At 42.7% G+C, this 17924-nt stretch overlaps 1 protein-coding gene across 1 annotated transcript in view; it reads right to left on the bottom strand.

The window, feature by feature from the left end:
- Nucleotides 1–342: 342 nt before the first annotated feature.
- Nucleotides 343–17924, bottom strand: part of snx29 (sorting nexin 29) — a 151864-nt gene continuing 134282 nt past the window's right edge. The window contains exons 20-21 of the mRNA XM_030400820.1: nt 11828–11967; nt 343–4703 (exon numbers count right to left, since the gene is read on the bottom strand). Coding sequence (XP_030256680.1) covers nt 4577–4703; nt 11828–11967 — 267 coding nt within the window. The 3' untranslated portion in view covers nt 343–4576. The remainder of the gene's footprint in view (nt 4704–11827; nt 11968–17924) is intronic.

The raw sequence follows: 17924 nt of genomic DNA, 5'->3' as shown, positions 1-17924 counted from the left end.
GAAGGTTAAAGAAGCATTCGACAAACATAACAGATGCTCGGAAAGATGGATTTCACATTATCTATCCATCCATTTATGCATACGGCTCATATGCAGAGCATAATGCAGGCGCTGATGTGTTCATCTCGCCATATAAACACGTGCACCCACCGTATGTATTCAAATGAGACCATATGCACCTATTGTATGCTCCTACACAAGCATGAATATAGAAATGTACGCTGACATGAATCAGCATTGGAGAGCTTACCGTTGCAGCAGGGTTGTGTGACGACCTTTCGCCCTCGTCCACAGAGGCAAACAACAAGGTTAACACTGGCAGCACAGACACAGAGGCGTTGGTATTGTACTGTATATGATGATACTTTATTGTTGAGCCCCTCTTTACTGTGATACTGACAGATAAGGCCTGACTGCTGACTAAGGCAAGGACAGAAAAAAGTATGCAAGAACAGACACGATATACTGCAAGAGAACGCTTTGGCTGCGTCTCAATAAACTAAACCCCTTTCTTTTGCTCGACGTCGCTCTGATTACAGTAAGATTCAATTCATCCGGCATCTGGTGCTTTCTGAGGGAAGGAAGATGAAGCCATTTAAAAGAGCCTGCGATCATAATGTGAAAACGTCTTTCCACCAAGATAGAGCTATAGACCTGCATGGCCGCCAGGAACTCCCTGTACAGCGCCGGCCTTTTTATCAGCCGTGTTTCCATCCAAAGAACTTTAAGTCCTGGGAACAACTTTTCAAACACTAAAAAGGTTTGATCGCCGTGTTCTTCTCTGTATTCCCACCACAGAGATTAGGCAAATCGGTCTGCTAAAATATGAAGATGCGACATGTTTTTTTTTTTTTTTTACCATGGTCATTTTTCTGCGAGACCCTAAAAAAACCTCCTGTTACTACATGTTGATCTGTCAGAGCGCGATTAGCAGCTGTTGCTGGTTCGAAGTGGCGGCTGAAATAAAATTTACAAAATTTACACCCCTGCAGAAAGAGTTTCTCCAAAGGTTCCGAGTCCCTGGGTAAAGTTAATGTGGTGGAAACACGGCTGCTGTCAATCAAAGGCTTGCACTTGTGTAATCTCAAAAGCACCTGAGTGTTAGTTTTTAGCATTTAGATCTTCATTTGGATTTTATGCAAAAACAATCCTGATCAGAACATGTTACCATTATCTGGAACGAAAAAGTTTCGGGTTCTCTGTCAAGTTTTCAGTCCATTTCAATTTCATTTTAACTCATCAAAATAAAAAAATTGAAAGTGTTTTAATGCATTTCCTCCCAAATAAAACATTTGCAAAGCTCATTATTTACCAGGTGCAATATGTAAAATATTAACAGAATGTGAAGGAAATAACAGTTTAGACTTAATGACTTCTCTGTATTCTGTTGAAAAAGCGTGTTTAGCGTGCTACCCAGCTAGCCCTGGCCCATTCCGGTCCAAAGATCATTTGCGAGTAAATGGTTAGTGGCCACATTTTACATATTGCATCTTTAATCTTGTACGGGCATACTATGCAGGATTTGTGGGTCGCTGCTTGTAAACACACCATTTCAAAGATGAAAAACAGTTGATTATGGACTCAAGAAACCACTTCAATCTTCCTCAAGAATCACCCAGAAATGTCCCAAACACAGCACAAACACTATGAAAGTAAAGAGACCAACAGCGCCACATACTTCTGCTGATGACTGCCTAGAATTACATTTGTACGAGCCTTTACAAATCCTGCATACTATACCGTCAAAACCCGTCATTGTTTACATCCACGTTTGCTAGCTAGCAGGCCTCGTCTCCACTCCACTTCCTTCATCTTTGCATTGCGGCGTCTCTTTGCACGTCGCCTCCACCCAGCGGACTAACATGAAAACACGCAACAAGCGAGTGTAGAATGAGTCCCGTGTGCTCGTGAATCACAGAATCAAAATGGAGACCCACGCACACGAACATTGCTCTACGATGCTACGAGTGGTCAAAAAACTCCACTGTGCATAATCATTGTACATTACAGATACGCTGTGGATAGTTGTGCAGGCATGTTAGACCCACCAGTGGTCCCGGAGACACACTGACCCCAAGCCTGGCCGTAAAAGAGATGTCTATGAAAAGGCTGTTGGTTACAATGGAGAGACTACTGCGTGTTCTTCAGCGGTAAAGGATCCAGTAAGATGCCATGGGCTGAGTAAAATGCATACAAGGCAGTGCTACACTTAAAATATCACCGACTCTGCTGTTTTACTGCATCACAGCAGCGGAGTCGGTTATAAAAAGAACAAAAGAAATCTGTGTTGATGCTATTTCGTATTTTCTTTCCGATTTTCTTTTAATGGACAGCTCACCACGAGTTGAACCCAGACGTATTTTCGTTTAAAAAAAAAAAAAAAACAACTTTATTTGATGGCATCCCTGTGAGAATCCCCCTAACAAGTGCGCTGTGTTTACCGGTAGTCGGATACTTGTGAGGGTCACTCTGTGTAAGAATAACAACTTAATTAAAACCCACATGCCTTGTTTGTCTGCTCGCCTCCCCTAATAGACAATGAACAGTGTTTACCGTTCCGCGGGCCGACCCTTTGATTCAAGTTTCTTTCCGAAAACCCCTCCGACACAATCGCTCCCCGTCTTGAACATAGTCTCTGACTACTCTTGGGTAAACCATACATATGCATGAGCTTCTGTTTTACACACACTTGATGCTCAGCAGCCCTCTTCCGTGCACTCTAACAAGCAGCTCTTCTTCAAGTGTTTAGTCGTCGTTAAAACATTCATTTGCAACATAACGCCGCATTAAATCCAGCTAAGACACATTAGTTAAACAATCTTTAAACACTGGATTTTTCCGCACAGCCGGCCGACCTCTGATGAAGACCCTTGCTCCCCTGATATAGCAGAAACACAGCTCGTCTGTCTATTTGAGTGGTTCACTTGTGTTTTTTCCTTCTTTTTGCTCAGAAACAGACATCACAGCAGGTATCTGATCTGACCTAAGACATGTGGATATGAGGAATATATTTTTTTGTGAGGAAACAGCTAAAATGTATGCTTAGCTATGACCTTGTCAATAAGGGACTGTCCAAAATTATTAGTTGGGACGGGAGGTCAAAAAAAGGGAAAGGTGATGTATTCAAATTTTGGGGGTTGAGGGTTTAAAGGAGACATATGCTAATTTTCAGGTTCATAGTTGTATTTTGGCCTCCTGCTACAGAAGGTTTACACTGTCTAATGCTCAAATTACACATCAGCTCTCTCCTGTCTCCTGTTTGCTCCTGTCTCTTTAAGGCCCCACCTACCGAATACCAAGTATCCTCCAATTGGTCAGCTCAGACACACCTAATCCAGCACCACTTAATTCTTACATGCCAAATTAGCCACTAGGCATTAATTATGCAAATGTGTGACATGGCGAGGTAGTGTGATGTCACATAGTCACAGAATTAAAGGTGAGACTACTGATGAGGCGTTTCAGGAGCACTGTTTTCTGTGGGAGAGAGGAGTTTCTGTATGTGCAGACTTTAACCTTTTAAGAACCTAAAAAGCATAATGGCTCTCCTTCAAATTTGACTTAAATTCTTCAAACTTTGCCTCTTTGACAAGCTAATGTTGAAACGAGTCGTATCATCTCAGCACTGTATTTTATGATATCCGGAAAGGTTTTCTACTAAGTGAGGGGGAGGGATCAGAAGAACATTTTAAAATGAAATGTGAATTTTGTTTACACACATTCGTGAAAAATAAATTTAAACCCTTCTTTCTACCCCAATAATTTTCATACAGTCCCTAAGAGATTTTGGTTTTTAATCACTGGAGTTTAAACCTAATCCTTTAATATGATCATTATACGGAATTTAAAAAGATATTTTGATAATGACTGCATCCCTGGTGACATTGAGACATGTTGCACTTGCTGCAGATAATCTGTAATAATGGTACTAATATAACAGAAGTAGGAAAAAGGAATGCTTGTTGCCTGGTGGTCCATGCCAGAGATTGTCAGTCATCGCCACCTAAAATGCAATGGCACAGTGACGCAGACACGTTAGCTGAAAAAACATTGTTCATTCCCCGATGAGGACACTTTAATCTGCACCCTCTTTACCTCTCTACACACCTGTCCCGGAGCGGGAAAGCAGCTACAAAACACTGTAGGCACTGTGACCATGATACCACTGTCACTACAAAACTGAGTAAGAAAAAAAAAAAAAAACACGTGCCCGTCATATTTCATTGTGTTTGAGTGTAGAAAGAGCCGTCCAGGCTAGTTCATGTGCAGTTTCCAGAGTCTTTTGGTCTCTTGGTGAGGTAAGAGGTGCTGTATGACTGGGTCCATCGATAGGCAGCCTCGGGGGAGTCATTTATCCTTTACTCAATGAACAGAAACATTTACACATCTCCTGGAGAGGCCTGCGACGTGACCGCATCCACCTCCCCTCCTCAGCTGAGGCATTGTTTCTGTAAGGCTTTGAAGGTCCACCAGATGCCCTTAATGTCATCACGCACTGGGAGCCAGCATGTCACAATCCAGTCTAAATTGTCCCCAGCCTTTACAGTGAGAAATTATTGTCCAAAGGCTACGGGGGTTAAAGGTCGCCGCTCTGGGGTTCAGGTCTGGCCTCTTGGTTGCGGTTGCGGCCCAGTCTGGGGAACCGGGATGAAGTTTTGGACCGGGGGGTCTTGGCTCCTCCATCGTTGGCCTGGGGCGTGTCCCTAGATGAGAGGAGACAGCAGGAAGGAGAAGGAAAGAGCCGTGGATGTTAAATGAACATCTGGTGAAGTTTATTACCAAGTTTATTATTCCAATAAACCACTGATGCTGCATCTGGAGATTTAAACGCATCATTTCCCCCTGCGCCAGAGGACTTTTTCCTGGCAAAACCCGACATTAGTCAAAAAAGCAAAAAAAAAAAAAAGCAAGCGGAGATGCTTTCATGAACCAAATAAGCTGAATCTCGATTATTCTACTTTAATTGCTGATAGAGAGAAGCAACATGGAGATGTCTCTAACAGATTGTAGCCTCCCTTTAGATTTGCGACATGTGAAAGGGGCTCATTTCATCCTTTAACCCTTCAAAGGCTGGTAGGGACCGATTAAAGCAGGGTGACTACTGCAGGTTGCGTTGTCTTTTTCAAATTAGGTTTTTCAAATGAGTCCATGTATCGTAGTTTATCACATGATCACATAAAACAGAAAGTAATAACCTCTGCACAAAGCGAAGTGATTCATTGGATTAAACCAACAACTGAATTCACGTTCTTTAATGAACACAAACGCACCAAACTGGTGATTTCTTCTATATCTTTCTACGGTCATTGTAAAAGTGATGACGTCTTGATCGAGTGCCAAGCAACTGCAGAGACATAATATGACCTTTTTTTGTAAAGACTTCAATAATTTGCTGTATTAGCATTAGAGCCGAGATACACGTCTTGTTATTGTGGTTATATAAATGGATGCTTTTAGATGCTACAAGTGTGTGCCTCCCTTTGTGCGCTGCAGGCAGGAGAGCGAACGCTGCTGTTTTTGAGAGGCTAAACACCAACAGAGATGGATTGAAGCAGAATATTTCATCAGATGTTGCGCATTCAGGAATTGATTACATCTTTCTTTTTTTCCCCCAATAAATTCTGACTCTTGGCTCCACAACGCTCCGGGCTTATTGGAAATCTTTGGATTTATCTGCAACTGTGCAGAAATACCGGGTTTAAACAGCATGAATTAGCATGTGAAAAAAAGAAGAAACAAACAAACTGGGCAGCATTTAAATGTTGATTTAGAAGTGAATGCCAAAGTTATGAATGAAACTAAAGCATCAAACTCAAGGCAGGACAGTCCTAGTGGGTAGTGAGTTAGTTTGCAGGACATGCCAACGTTTGTAGCTTCTGTTGGAGCAGACTGTTTCGATCATTCTGTTGCTTTTCTCTTAATTTCTTTTAGGTTTTGGAAACAAGGCACCACCCTGAAAACTCTTTAAATAATGAGTATCATCACTGAGTATATCATTTTCACTTTAATGTAGTCATAAGGAACTCATCTTCCACTGTTGTTAGGTTTTTTAGATGATAAAAAAAAACAAAAAACCTAATTACTTCTGCCCTCGCCACCGGAAGCCATTATTTGTGACAGGAGGACCCAAATTATAGTAATTTCGGATCTTAAGCTGATGTTAAGGCCCCTTACTGCTCGGGAAGGAAATAAGCTCGGCCACTTGATGACATCATCGCCCTAGTTGCCCTGCCGACCGTCTTTCACTACACATGAACCCCTGATCCCACGTCTTATCTGATAGCGATGAGGATGAATGAGAGGCACTCGTCAAAGGCAGGAAATGAAAAGCAGGGAGCGAATGCCCCGAGTTAAATGCTTTTCTCATCAGAGACTTCTGAAGCATTTCATCACCACGACGGTGACCTCTCACCTGCCGCCTGTGATGCTCCGGTGATTCCGGGATACGAGTGGTGAGTTCAAGTGCTGCTTCGCCTAAGGGATTTTTTCGATAAATATTCAAAACGGCGAGGAAAAAAAAAAGGCAGACGGCATTTCACTGTTGATGTCTGACTGGCCTCTTTAATTACACACCCCAGCTGCTACAGAGCTGTGATTAAGGTTATCTGGGACATCTGGCTGGTCCTGTGTTAGGAGTTTGATTCCCACTCGGACAACATGCGCTGAAAATAAATGCACTCGTGGCGAGGTGCTGTTGCTGAAATTGTCACTGCGAGATATACGCCTGTATGTGAGGCAGCGGGGGCCTAAAAAAAGCAGCACAGTACGAGGGCTGAGAGGGTCTGCGGTGTTAAAGTGGGCTGAGACACGGAATAGACAGTTGCGGTGTAGCAATGTAAGCACAAGTTCAGATTCAAACTTCGGTATGAAACATGTACGATCAAGTCCAGTCACACAATCTGATTTGGACAGAGCTCAGCCAAACAGCGATGCGATGGGGAGTAAAATCAGCAAAAGATCCCACTAAATTGGGAGCAGCATGCAGAGCTGAGACTGCATGCCATCTCATTTATTCATATCAATCTGGCTAAAGTAGCTAAATGTGCTAAATTAATTAGGCTTATAGATTTTTTTTTCTTTTTCTCTGACTCTCAGCATGTGCTCGTCCCCCCCCAATTTGGACATGATATTGACTTGTGCAGCATAATAACTTTCCCAGGCACTGTTGGAATATTAATAATGCGACTGCAAAGTAGGATAATTAGAGTAAACGGGTACAGAAAAACAAGCACACATTAAATTGATTGTCTGACAGCAAAATGCCTGGGACAGCAAACAGAACAGTCTACCATACACAGCCCTCTATACTTGTGAGGACCCTCAGTTCTCGAGCCCCTTACCTTCACCTTCCATCACATCTAATCCCCTAACACTATCCTACACCCATTTCTAGCCTAACTATTAAAAGCAAGACCTATCCTTCAAACAGCCCTTTGAAGTTTTTGAGCTGTGACCAAAATGCCCCGCTTTGCAAAGATGTCCCCACTATGCTGGTTAAAAACCAACATGCATGCGTACAGTTAGGCACAAATAAACCATCCCAGGTCACTGTGACATTAAAACGGCCTTAGACTGCTCTTGACTGAGAGACAAAGCGACACTTTATTTCTGAGGTGACAGGTCAGTAAAGGCCGCAACCCAGAATGAGTGTGTTCTGTGTAAACCATTCAAGTGTTGCGCCGCGCTGCATACCAAGTGGTGGAAAAATGTAGGGAGAGTTTGGACCATGCTGTTTCCTGCCATTCTAGGTAAGTGAGGAAAAGTGTAGCAAAGAAGTCCAAAGAAGTGAAAGAGAGCGTGAAGAGGCACAAAGACATCTGTATGTATCAGCGTGTTAGCCATCGAGCACAAACATCGCAGATGAGCTGCTAACTCGCAGGTTCTACTAGTGAATTAGTTATGAGAAAGACGCTTCACGCCTCAGAATGTGGAACATATTCTGGAGTGAGAAAGAGTTAATTTAACAAACAGTAAAACGGAGGGTTAGTGACGCCGTATGTTGTCTGGTGGCCCTTTTTCTGTGACACTATGGACTCCAAACCCTCAAGGGAATGCATTTAACATTTAAGGGGGAAAGAGACTGGATCTCTCAAATTCAAGTTTGATATCCTAAGTTGACCTCAGCAATTTAAACAAGCAGACATAAAGATACAAATGACATAATTTTGACTTGATAGTGGTGCTGAAAGGCCAGGTAGTCACTGAAGTCGTTTGCTTTGACCCCCCGGGCAGAACTGAAATCGATGCCAAAATTACTGGCAACTCGATAGTTTGGGATGTACTGATTGACACTGCCATCGTTAGAGTCATTCTGTTAGCAGGGCTGATAACAATTAGAAAAATCCCAGTTTTACAAATCAATCAAAATGATTTTACACTACTATTCTGAACACGCACATTTCTCCTGGGAGAAGTTATTTGATCCTCTGAAAACACAAGAAGTCATCCACTGTTATCTTTAATCTCGTCTGTGAGGGATCAGTGTGATCAAATAGCAACGCTTGGTGTCAAACTACAGCTTAAGTAAGTCAAAGCAGTGGGAACCCTTTTCTTCCCCAACAGAGGTTTGGATTGTCATATAGTTTTTGAATGACTCAACTTCAAGCCGACATTTTTTCTCTGACTTTGTAACAGGATAATTGTCACTGAAAATAACATAATAACTCATGACACTGCTAGATACTTCACCCCGTTTTCATCAGACGAATAGGTCAGTGCGGCATCGTTAAGAGGTTTTGAGATCCATCTGGTGTTTGAGCACCAAGCACCCCGGCGGGAGATCTTGAGTGCCGAAACCCAATTCGTCATCCCCCTCTTCCTTTTGTCTCCCCCCTCAGACAAGCTTTCTCTCCCTCCTTTTTCCGCTGTCTCCGTCACTTCATCCTTCTTAGCAAACTGCTTCCTGTCATTTTCAATCTAGGCTGGCCTCAAATTCTCTCAATGCACCAGAACATCTGTCATCTCTTGTTTGAGTCTCACCACCCTCGTGAGGGCTCTGCCATTGTGTCACAAAACTGCCGGCGACAAAATATGATGACATCATGGAGATCCAGAGGATAATTAGCTAGCAATACCATCTTATCCGTGGGCACGGATTCAATTGGTAATGTTCTTGGTAAAAGTGAACATTCTGAGGAAGAACGCACGCTGTTTAGTCCATTAATGTCCATTTATACGGTGGAAATGAGCTGTGGATATGAACAATATGCTGAATTTAGTTAGCTGTTCATTTCTGTGCCCTCAATGTTCCAATTTTTTCCTTATTGGATCAGTCACGGTTGTTACGTAATCAAGTAACGTACGGTTTCCATTTAGGGCCAAACATTATTTCTCGCTTACTTCAGCATCCTCTCCACATATATTCCCTCCCCCCTCATCAACTCATCAACTTAATGAGCGGACTAATCAGGCTTTCAACCCTCACTGAAGATGTTAGACCAGCGCAGGTTTGATCACGCCAACTGAGCACACAGTTGTGGAATCTGGATTCGAGAGTAACATGATGTTAACCCAATAAACATCAGGAAAACACCGGCTAGAAAACTACAGAGTACTGTTTGCCTATGAGACAGGTTTATTACTTTATGCTGATCGGTGTTGATCCAGTGTCGGCTGCAATTCCACTGACTCACGGTGGTGAGAATACCAGTGTCGGCGCCGATCACAGCAGGCCGAGACAGACCTGCATATGCAAGTGAAAGTCATTTACTATCAACTCTCTGTCAGCCGTCGCCGCAAGGTTTCATCAAACTCCGACAGGTTTGCAGGCTCTGTGCAACACGTTATGCTCAAGATGTCGCTGTGCAAACTTGTTAACGTGATGTACGGATCAACTTTCTCCGCAGGTTGCCGTGGTTGTTTCTCTATTGCATCATCTCCCCTTCGGTGCTAACCTTTTCCCGAGGAGTTCCGGCACATAACACCAGCTTTCGTTACAGAAAAGAGGTTGGCCGGCATCTCCCTTTTTTGTTTTGCAGTGTACTGACGGTTAACCTGCTGTGTTCTTTGGATAAAACTCAGAAGTAATTAGTAGATAAGCAGGATTCACACTCCCCAAAACACAAAGTAATTGCCACAATATTCAGTGCGGGGGGAACAGAGGAAAGTGATGTCAAGAAGTTTCAAGCAAGACTTTGCTGCACGGCAATATTTCATGTCATTCAAAGACGTGCAATTGAAATGTTTCTATTTCAGCTGGGAGATATGAGAAAGACAGATAGGATTATTAAGCCTCTCAGAGCAGACTAAATAATGAGCAGTCTGCGCTTTGGGGGTTTTCATTGGGTCAATGCTGTCTGCTGCCTTCAGAGACTTGCCTCTCAATTTCAACTGATCTATTCGTATGTACGATATGGAGAAAAACAGATATATATTTTATAATTGCACTGAAGCTTCCTTGGCTTGGTCCCACTTGAAAATAGGTTTTTTTTAAAGGCTATTTCCTATTCAATTAATCAGGCCAACCTCAGCAAAGTTCCACCTCCCCTCAACATGAACAATGTTGTAATCAGCCAGAAGAATTAAAAACACAGCGTGGGTGTGCAGGGTCTTTAAACGCCTCCACGACTGTTGTTTCTAATCACGGACAACTGGCCACACATTTGCCAATCTCTCAAATACAGCCTTTCTAAAATTGAAGAAACTACTGATTACGAGCACAATTAGCTAAGATTGCAACTGGACCTCATGTGCCATAATTAATATAGAATAGGAAGAAATAGGATATAGTGTATGGTATTTATGGAGTGGGACAAAAGAGCAGCACACCTCTGTTTAACTTCTCTGCCTCCTGACATATCTGGGAAAATATCCGCCATCCCATGCTGATGTGCAAACATGTTGCCATGGTTACCGAATGATCTTGTGTAATTATGTAGATCTCGAAGTTTGTCCTGGGAATTCATTATGAAATAACATTACACAGCGCAGTGAAAAATGCTACAATCACATAAAAATTATCTACACACAGTTGCTTTAAACTGTGCGCCTGTGTTTATGTCATTTAGGCTGCTGTTGTTGTTGTTGTTGTTGTTATTATTGCCTTCAGTCCGATGACTCAGATGTCTCCAGAGAGGAAATGACATTCCAGTCAGACAGCGTGACAGGTCACGTTCGCTGACGATCGCAGTAAGTGGAAACTGATGTGAGTGTTGACAGGAAATGACTGGAACATCTCATTTTCAGATGTAGCCTGGCTGGTAGGTGGGTAGCTGAGGCATCGTGCACTTTCACACTTGCTAGTCTGAGGACTGTGTGAATGTGTGTATGTGAGAGAACATAATACGCCCTATGTGTGAATATGTGTATAAGTGTAAATGCAGGGAGACAGTGAAGTTTGTTTACAAGGGATTTGGATTTCCAGTGACATTAATCCTCTCTTTTTGTATCCTGTAACAACTACTACCACAACAGCCCTGGCAGCTGTACTTTCTGTAAATCTTGTTGATTTAATTAGTATAATAAATACAAACTACTGCCAAAAAATGTCTGACAGTTTAGATGTTGTGTGAGCATAGAAAGGGATTTCTGCAATGGTAAAAGGCGGCACTAAATTCTTTTAAAGACATAAATAAAGAGGATTCCAAATATTTGAGTTTGCTGTGGACAAGAACAATCCCTGATTTCTCTCCTCGCGTTCCCTGACTGTTCCCCTTTGGACTCCTCCACTCAAATCTCTGTAACCTTGCATCATTCTCTCACAGACTGGAGTCCTGCACCTGCACACACGTGTTGGCATCTTCCGCCTGAGCCTCTCACACACACGCACACATCGACACACAAAGGCGCAAGTGTTGTATATCGAACACGCCCGTATGTGTCCACTTACAGACAGAAAGGCAGCAGAGACAGCAGGGTCTCTTTGGTGGGGCGGGCTGTGAACTCGGGCAGTGTCTGGATCAGTTTGTTCATCACCGTGCGAAGGTAGCCCTGCAGCTGCTTCCTCCTCTCCTCCACAAACTTGGCATCCTGCAGACAGAGAGAGGGAGGGAGAAGAACAAATCAGTTATGGCAAATCAATGGTGCTTGGAAAAGCTGAGGCTAAAGCTGCAACATGCTACTTTTGATCACACTAAAATAAATCAGCAGGGTATATTAAAGCAGCTACAATCAACAATGATAAGTCAATATCGGATCGCATGTGTAATGTGAAAGGGTTAGAAAGAACTGGCACCCAATCCGTAGCTCCCCTCGGCTACATTGAGCTTTATAGCCTCTTTAAGCCAACTGTTTCGTTTTCCAGCTAACAACTTTCCAGATTTCTAGATGCAGCAGGCAGCTGTTTGTTGAAAAAAATCCTCACTAAAAATCAACCGTACGTTACTTACTACTTTAAAGAAACAGTGACCAGCTGGTGAACACAAGGGAGCAACAGTTTTCCCTCCGGAGCTGGTGGAGACCAAAACCGAGCAATAAAGACAGTAAATATGGTGAATAAATGCTAATGTAGCTGAGTGTTTGCTGGATTGTTTGTCGCAAAGTCTGCAATATTCACTTAAAAGGTGACAATGTGTTAGCGTTGTGTTCACAGCACTGTATCAAAGTGGCCAAAAACTCAGCTATTGTAGTTCTTATAATTCTCATTTATAGCAGCCTGTGTCTCATATTTGTAGTTTCAGCAATCGTTTCTATCCATTGTTCTATTACTATACTCACTATGATGCACTATGATGGATGTTTATAACAGACTGTATTGGTAGTAGTCAACTTTTTTTAATCGGTAAGTACAATTGTACTTCAACTGGTAGGAATAATTACTAAAAACTATGACAATAAGATAAAACTTGGTGGAAAAAAACAATTGTTCTTTTAATTCCATCTCTTTGCAATGTTCAACAACTCTAATTTGGTTGGTATTGACTTTTTATAGTTGTACAATAATGATTATGGGCATGATGAATAAGCTGGGTTGCAGGCATCAAAGAACTGTAGTAGTCACATGTAGAACCATTAATGATGGCAGAAACCAGGATGTAACTAAAGACGGGCAAAGTAACATACAGTATGTTAATTATATTAAGTATTGACAGACAATTTTTTCAATGGCTGTATGTATGCTGCTTCTCTCAGCCTCAGGCCAAATGATGTTTCAAGTTAGTTCATCAAGAATGACATTTATGAAGGTGTAGGTTGTCCAGGGCAGAGGGAGGATGGTGGGTCTTACAAACACATGCTGCCTCAAGGCAACAAGTTGCAAACCGTCTTTAAGACCTGTGAATGATTATGTCTTGTTACTGTGCAACGATCAAGTCCTACACAGGTGTGCCCCGTGATCTGTCTTCATACGGCATGTTCGCAGTTAAAACCAACACTTGATGCAAATGACCAGGCCTCCAAATCCCGTGTATCCCATGACGAGCGATGCTCCACACAAAAAACATGGGTTTTCATGGGCATTCTCGAGGATTTACACAGCTCAATATTTGTGTTTATTTTGACATTTGGTTGCTGATGTTGGACCAAAAAACCATCCATTTGAGCTTTTAGTTTTCCCTCGCTGAGCGACTCTGGAAGCGGCGGCACAAAGCCACATGGCCGGTGTTAGCATGGCTAATCGGTGTCCAGCCAGGCTCAGAACAAAGGCTGGGCAGGGTTCCGTTTTACTCTCCGGTGCTTGGGACTGGAACAAACAGCTGCTGAAGGAGGCCAAGGTTTTTCTTTTTTTGAAACTACTGCTTCCTCTTCTCAAAGATCCCAGCATCCAAGTGAATTTAATTGTTTAAAAAAAAAAAAAAAAAAATGTGATTCTTTCGACAAGAATGAACTCAGTGACTGCAGAACAGGCATCAATTTGAAGAAGACAAATGAAAGGACACAATTAAATATATGCTTCATGTAGGAACCATGATGTTAAAATATAAGCCACAATTAAAACACTGGTAACCCAAGGCTGTTGTAGGTTCAAATTCATTAATCAAGGGTGCAATGAAATTACTGCTAGTTTGTTAATTGTTAATATATGAAGCCCAAAGGGGTTTCTCCCATTTGTTTTCAACAAGCCTCTTACCCAGGAGCAGTGGCATTTACACTTGTACAACAGAAACGCTTTTGAAAAAAATGATGAAATTAAAGATTGCTCTACCTCTGATTTGAAAACTGGCTCGCAGTAAGTCAGACAACACTATCCATATAAAAGAGATGAAATACAACAACAAGCACTGTGAAAAATATTGGTCATTGGTAGGCAGGAATTATTACAGTGTACAGTGTCTGCAACATTACATCCAGAGCCCATTAATTTTGCTTTCATTAATAATAGAAAAAAAAAAAAAAAACAGAAAAAAGAGACAAAATATACATTTATCATTAGAACTAATAACAACTCAGAGACAAATTGCCATGCATCTAGTGTAGGTGGCTTTACAGACAAGTGCAAAGATTGATTTTTTTTTTACATGCGACAAGGAAATGATCCCTCACTGGCGTCCAATCACTGAATACAGCCAAAAGCTGCCAACAACTTGGATGAAACCCAGGCTTCTGCAGCCACAACTCCCCGAGTGTTGCAAGCAGGCTCCGGTTCCACAAAACAGTTTTGGGGGCAAAACTTTACAAAATGTAAGTTCATCTAACCCAGTCATTAAACTTCTATTTGTGTTGTTGTACCCTCGTGCTGAATCGGTAACCAGGATGACTGGGTATCCAAATAAAGCTGTGGAAAGGTGGTGAGAAGAATTTCAATATCTCCAAAAATTCAATTTACAGAGGCACATCAGCTGCCTTTGGCTGCATATTTATGGTACAGTATAATCATATTTTGCTACTCTGAACCTACCAAAAACTTGGTTTAAGATATGCAGGTAGAGTGGCCAGAGAGAACTTTTAAAATGGGGGAATAGATAAGAGATTCACTGTCCTGCCCCTTGTAGTGGAGAAGTGTGTAAGTTTAGGGCAGTGTGAGTGGATAACTTCACTCTGCTGCATGCAGGGTAAAACAGACACGGCCGGGACGCTTAAATCTGATGTGTCAGATTAGGCTGTGCATGCCAGCGTGGGTTTCATGCTATGTCAACACAATAAGAGACACCCCGACTGCTTTCATGGATGTCGGAGCAGTAATAACACTAATGGACATCGCGACAGATTCATCCTCTCGTGGTGACAGAGAGGAGGGCTGGAGAGGCCAGGTGCTGTCTCTTGTTTGCAGAGTGGAACGAGAGGGCAGAGCAGAGACTGCTGTGGCACACTGATGCAGGTACAAGGCTGATTCTGTCCTCTTACATCTGTCTGCTACGTCCAGCTACATCAAAAACGCTCTTCCCTAGTTTCCTCCCCCTCCCCGTACCTGCGCATGAGCGAGGCGTTGCGAGATAAGACATTTCTACACGCGCGCTTATCTGCAACTTGTGTTTGCCTTGCGGTTACGTGCATGAAATGTACCTCTATGGGATCCTAAATGCTCATGTAATGGCAGAAAGAGAGGCTGTGTGTGTGGTCGTGCGTGTAGACATACTGTACATACATAAATATAGTCAACATGCACGCCACAGCTAAATGTCCCTTCCCATAGAGTACAGATAAGCAGGAGCCGTCAACGGAAGAGAAGCGTAAAGCTGTCATATAAGCGTCAGGGTCTCCACAACTGCTCAGTGAATCTGCTGCCAGCTTTACACCATTGAATTCTTTGGGAGGGGAAGAAAGAGAAACACCAAATAGCACATCTGAAGAACTAAATGTTGCCTGGCAACAAAAAACACTTTCAGAAGTAAAAGTATCTGCACCCCACGGTAGCAACCACTTTCTTTTTTTTTTTTCTCCCAACAGAAAATCAATGCTTTTGACAGAGACTTCGATCCTGCTTGGAATTCTAAAATTATAGTATGTTTACGGTGATACATATTCCTGCTGTGGGTGTCTTGGCTTTATTTCTTTACAGAGAGCGAGAGGCAGGAGTGGTTCAGGGATGCCACGCAATGGAAGTCCCAGGCTAAAAACTGCTGGTTGCATAATGAGCTGCTGTATTGGCAATTCAACACTCATAACAAGCAGACTGCGAGCAAACAGTTTTTTATATGCATCTATGGCCCTTGGGTGTTTTCAGGAAAACAAAAGGTTTATTAGCTTCATATGAAGCGAATATAAACAAAAAAAAAACAGGATCTCCCCGGTCTCCGCTCTAAACAGGAACACCTACCTGAGCGCTGGTTCGATCCTGTAGTACACTTGAATTAAATGAAAGTGGACAGCACTGGTACAAGCTGGCAACTAAACAAGGTCAACACTTTCCACCAAGTCAGCCCACACTGGACCACAGCGAGGCTGAACAGGCTGTTCTCGCGGCGCCGCCTTTAAACAAGGCACCACAGCGCGGGGCCGGGGCCATGCATAAAACATCACAGGCCATTCAGGAATGCTCATACAAGACCTCGGCAACATCTCTCTGTCATAATTAAAAGCGTAAAACATGTATATTGCATAATATGTGAACACAACATACTAAGCCTGGTTAATAATTCACTCTGTAGTTTCTGATTAATTAATCAGGGAAGCCTCGGCACTCCCCTCTCTCTTTCTCTCTGTTCATATGTGCAGATGGGGCGCCTGCCGAGGGCAAACGGTAGTTGTGTAAGTGCCATTCTTTTCTGCTATCATAACCTGTCAGGGCTTTATGTAACTATATAATGTAACTAATCACAATCGTTGAAGGCATGAAACTCCATTAAAACAAATATCTGGTATTGAGGGAAACATCAATTAATGATTTGAATCATTGTTTTCAGCTCGTCTTAAAATCCATGAGTCAAAGTCATCCTGTATGTCATCCTGTCACCAAGTATGCATTCCTTACCTGTAGGCTTTAAAATTATATTAGTCAAGCACACAGTATGATTGGATGATCAATTGAGCACGCTCTCCACCTTCAATACAACAGACGAGGTGACCTCGACGCGTCTTTAGGGATAACGCACGGTATAACGACACATGATCGCAAGTCCGATCCTGGGAGGGAGAGGAGTGATCTCATATTCCAGAGTCAACTAACAATAGCATTGATTTATTGGCTGGGAGCCAATCATTTGTAAAAGAGCAAATTGTTGTTTCTTACACTTCTGTAGTTTTTGTACTGATTAAACAAACGGAATAAAGTATTAATTAGTGCGCTGTTAAGGTGCCGAGCGGTGGATTTTCTTCGCACTGGACAGAGACACGCATGCCGTTTTGACCATTTTCTGGTCTTTGCTGCAAGCTAAGCTAACTAAGCTAACAAGCTGTTGACTAACAGATCAGAGAGTTAATGATCCTCTCATCTGATTATTTGACAGAAGGCGAATACGCATATTTCTCCAAATGTGGACCTAAAAAATATCATCTAATAGGCAACAAGCTTAATCAGACCCTACAGTCAACAGCGGAATTGAATTGATGATAGTCAGACCAGTGACATAAGTCTATTCGACCACAACTTCCTATCAGGAAAATTCATGGTCTGGTGTTACCAGGTCAACATGTAACCACATCTGATGTGGCCCCGGAAATGATGTGACATCACCACAGCAACAGCTCTGAAGATGGCCTCGAAAGCCAACAAACAGATCCATAAATGGCTGGGCCCTGAAGCTTGGAATGAAATCCATCAGTTTGGGATACAAGCAGGATGAGGTGAGGCTTGTGTTTGAGCTGAGACACACGCGACCCTTCTGTCCACAACATGAAGGCGCAAGTTCTAGCACTAGTTGTTAGTGGAACAAGATGCAAACTGTAGACGAGCCCGTCAATCGGCTGAAACACCAGGAGATTGTTGGATTCCTGCAGCCAGGCATCAATAGTTTGTGATGGGGAACAGCGCCGAAGATGTGGTCCAAGGCCACATAAAATGAAACCCACACAGAGACTGTGATCTCAGGAGGTGGAAGAGGAAAGCTACACAATCAGAGCTGTGAGGCAACAGCAACAAGAGAGATGCTGAGTTCCCTGATCAGTGCCCA

This window comes from Sparus aurata, chromosome 20 (assembly GCF_900880675.1).
Source record: "Sparus aurata chromosome 20, fSpaAur1.1, whole genome shotgun sequence".
Lineage (NCBI taxonomy): Eukaryota > Metazoa > Chordata > Actinopteri > Spariformes > Sparidae > Sparus > Sparus aurata.
This window is presented reverse-complemented; position numbering and strand designations above follow the sequence as displayed.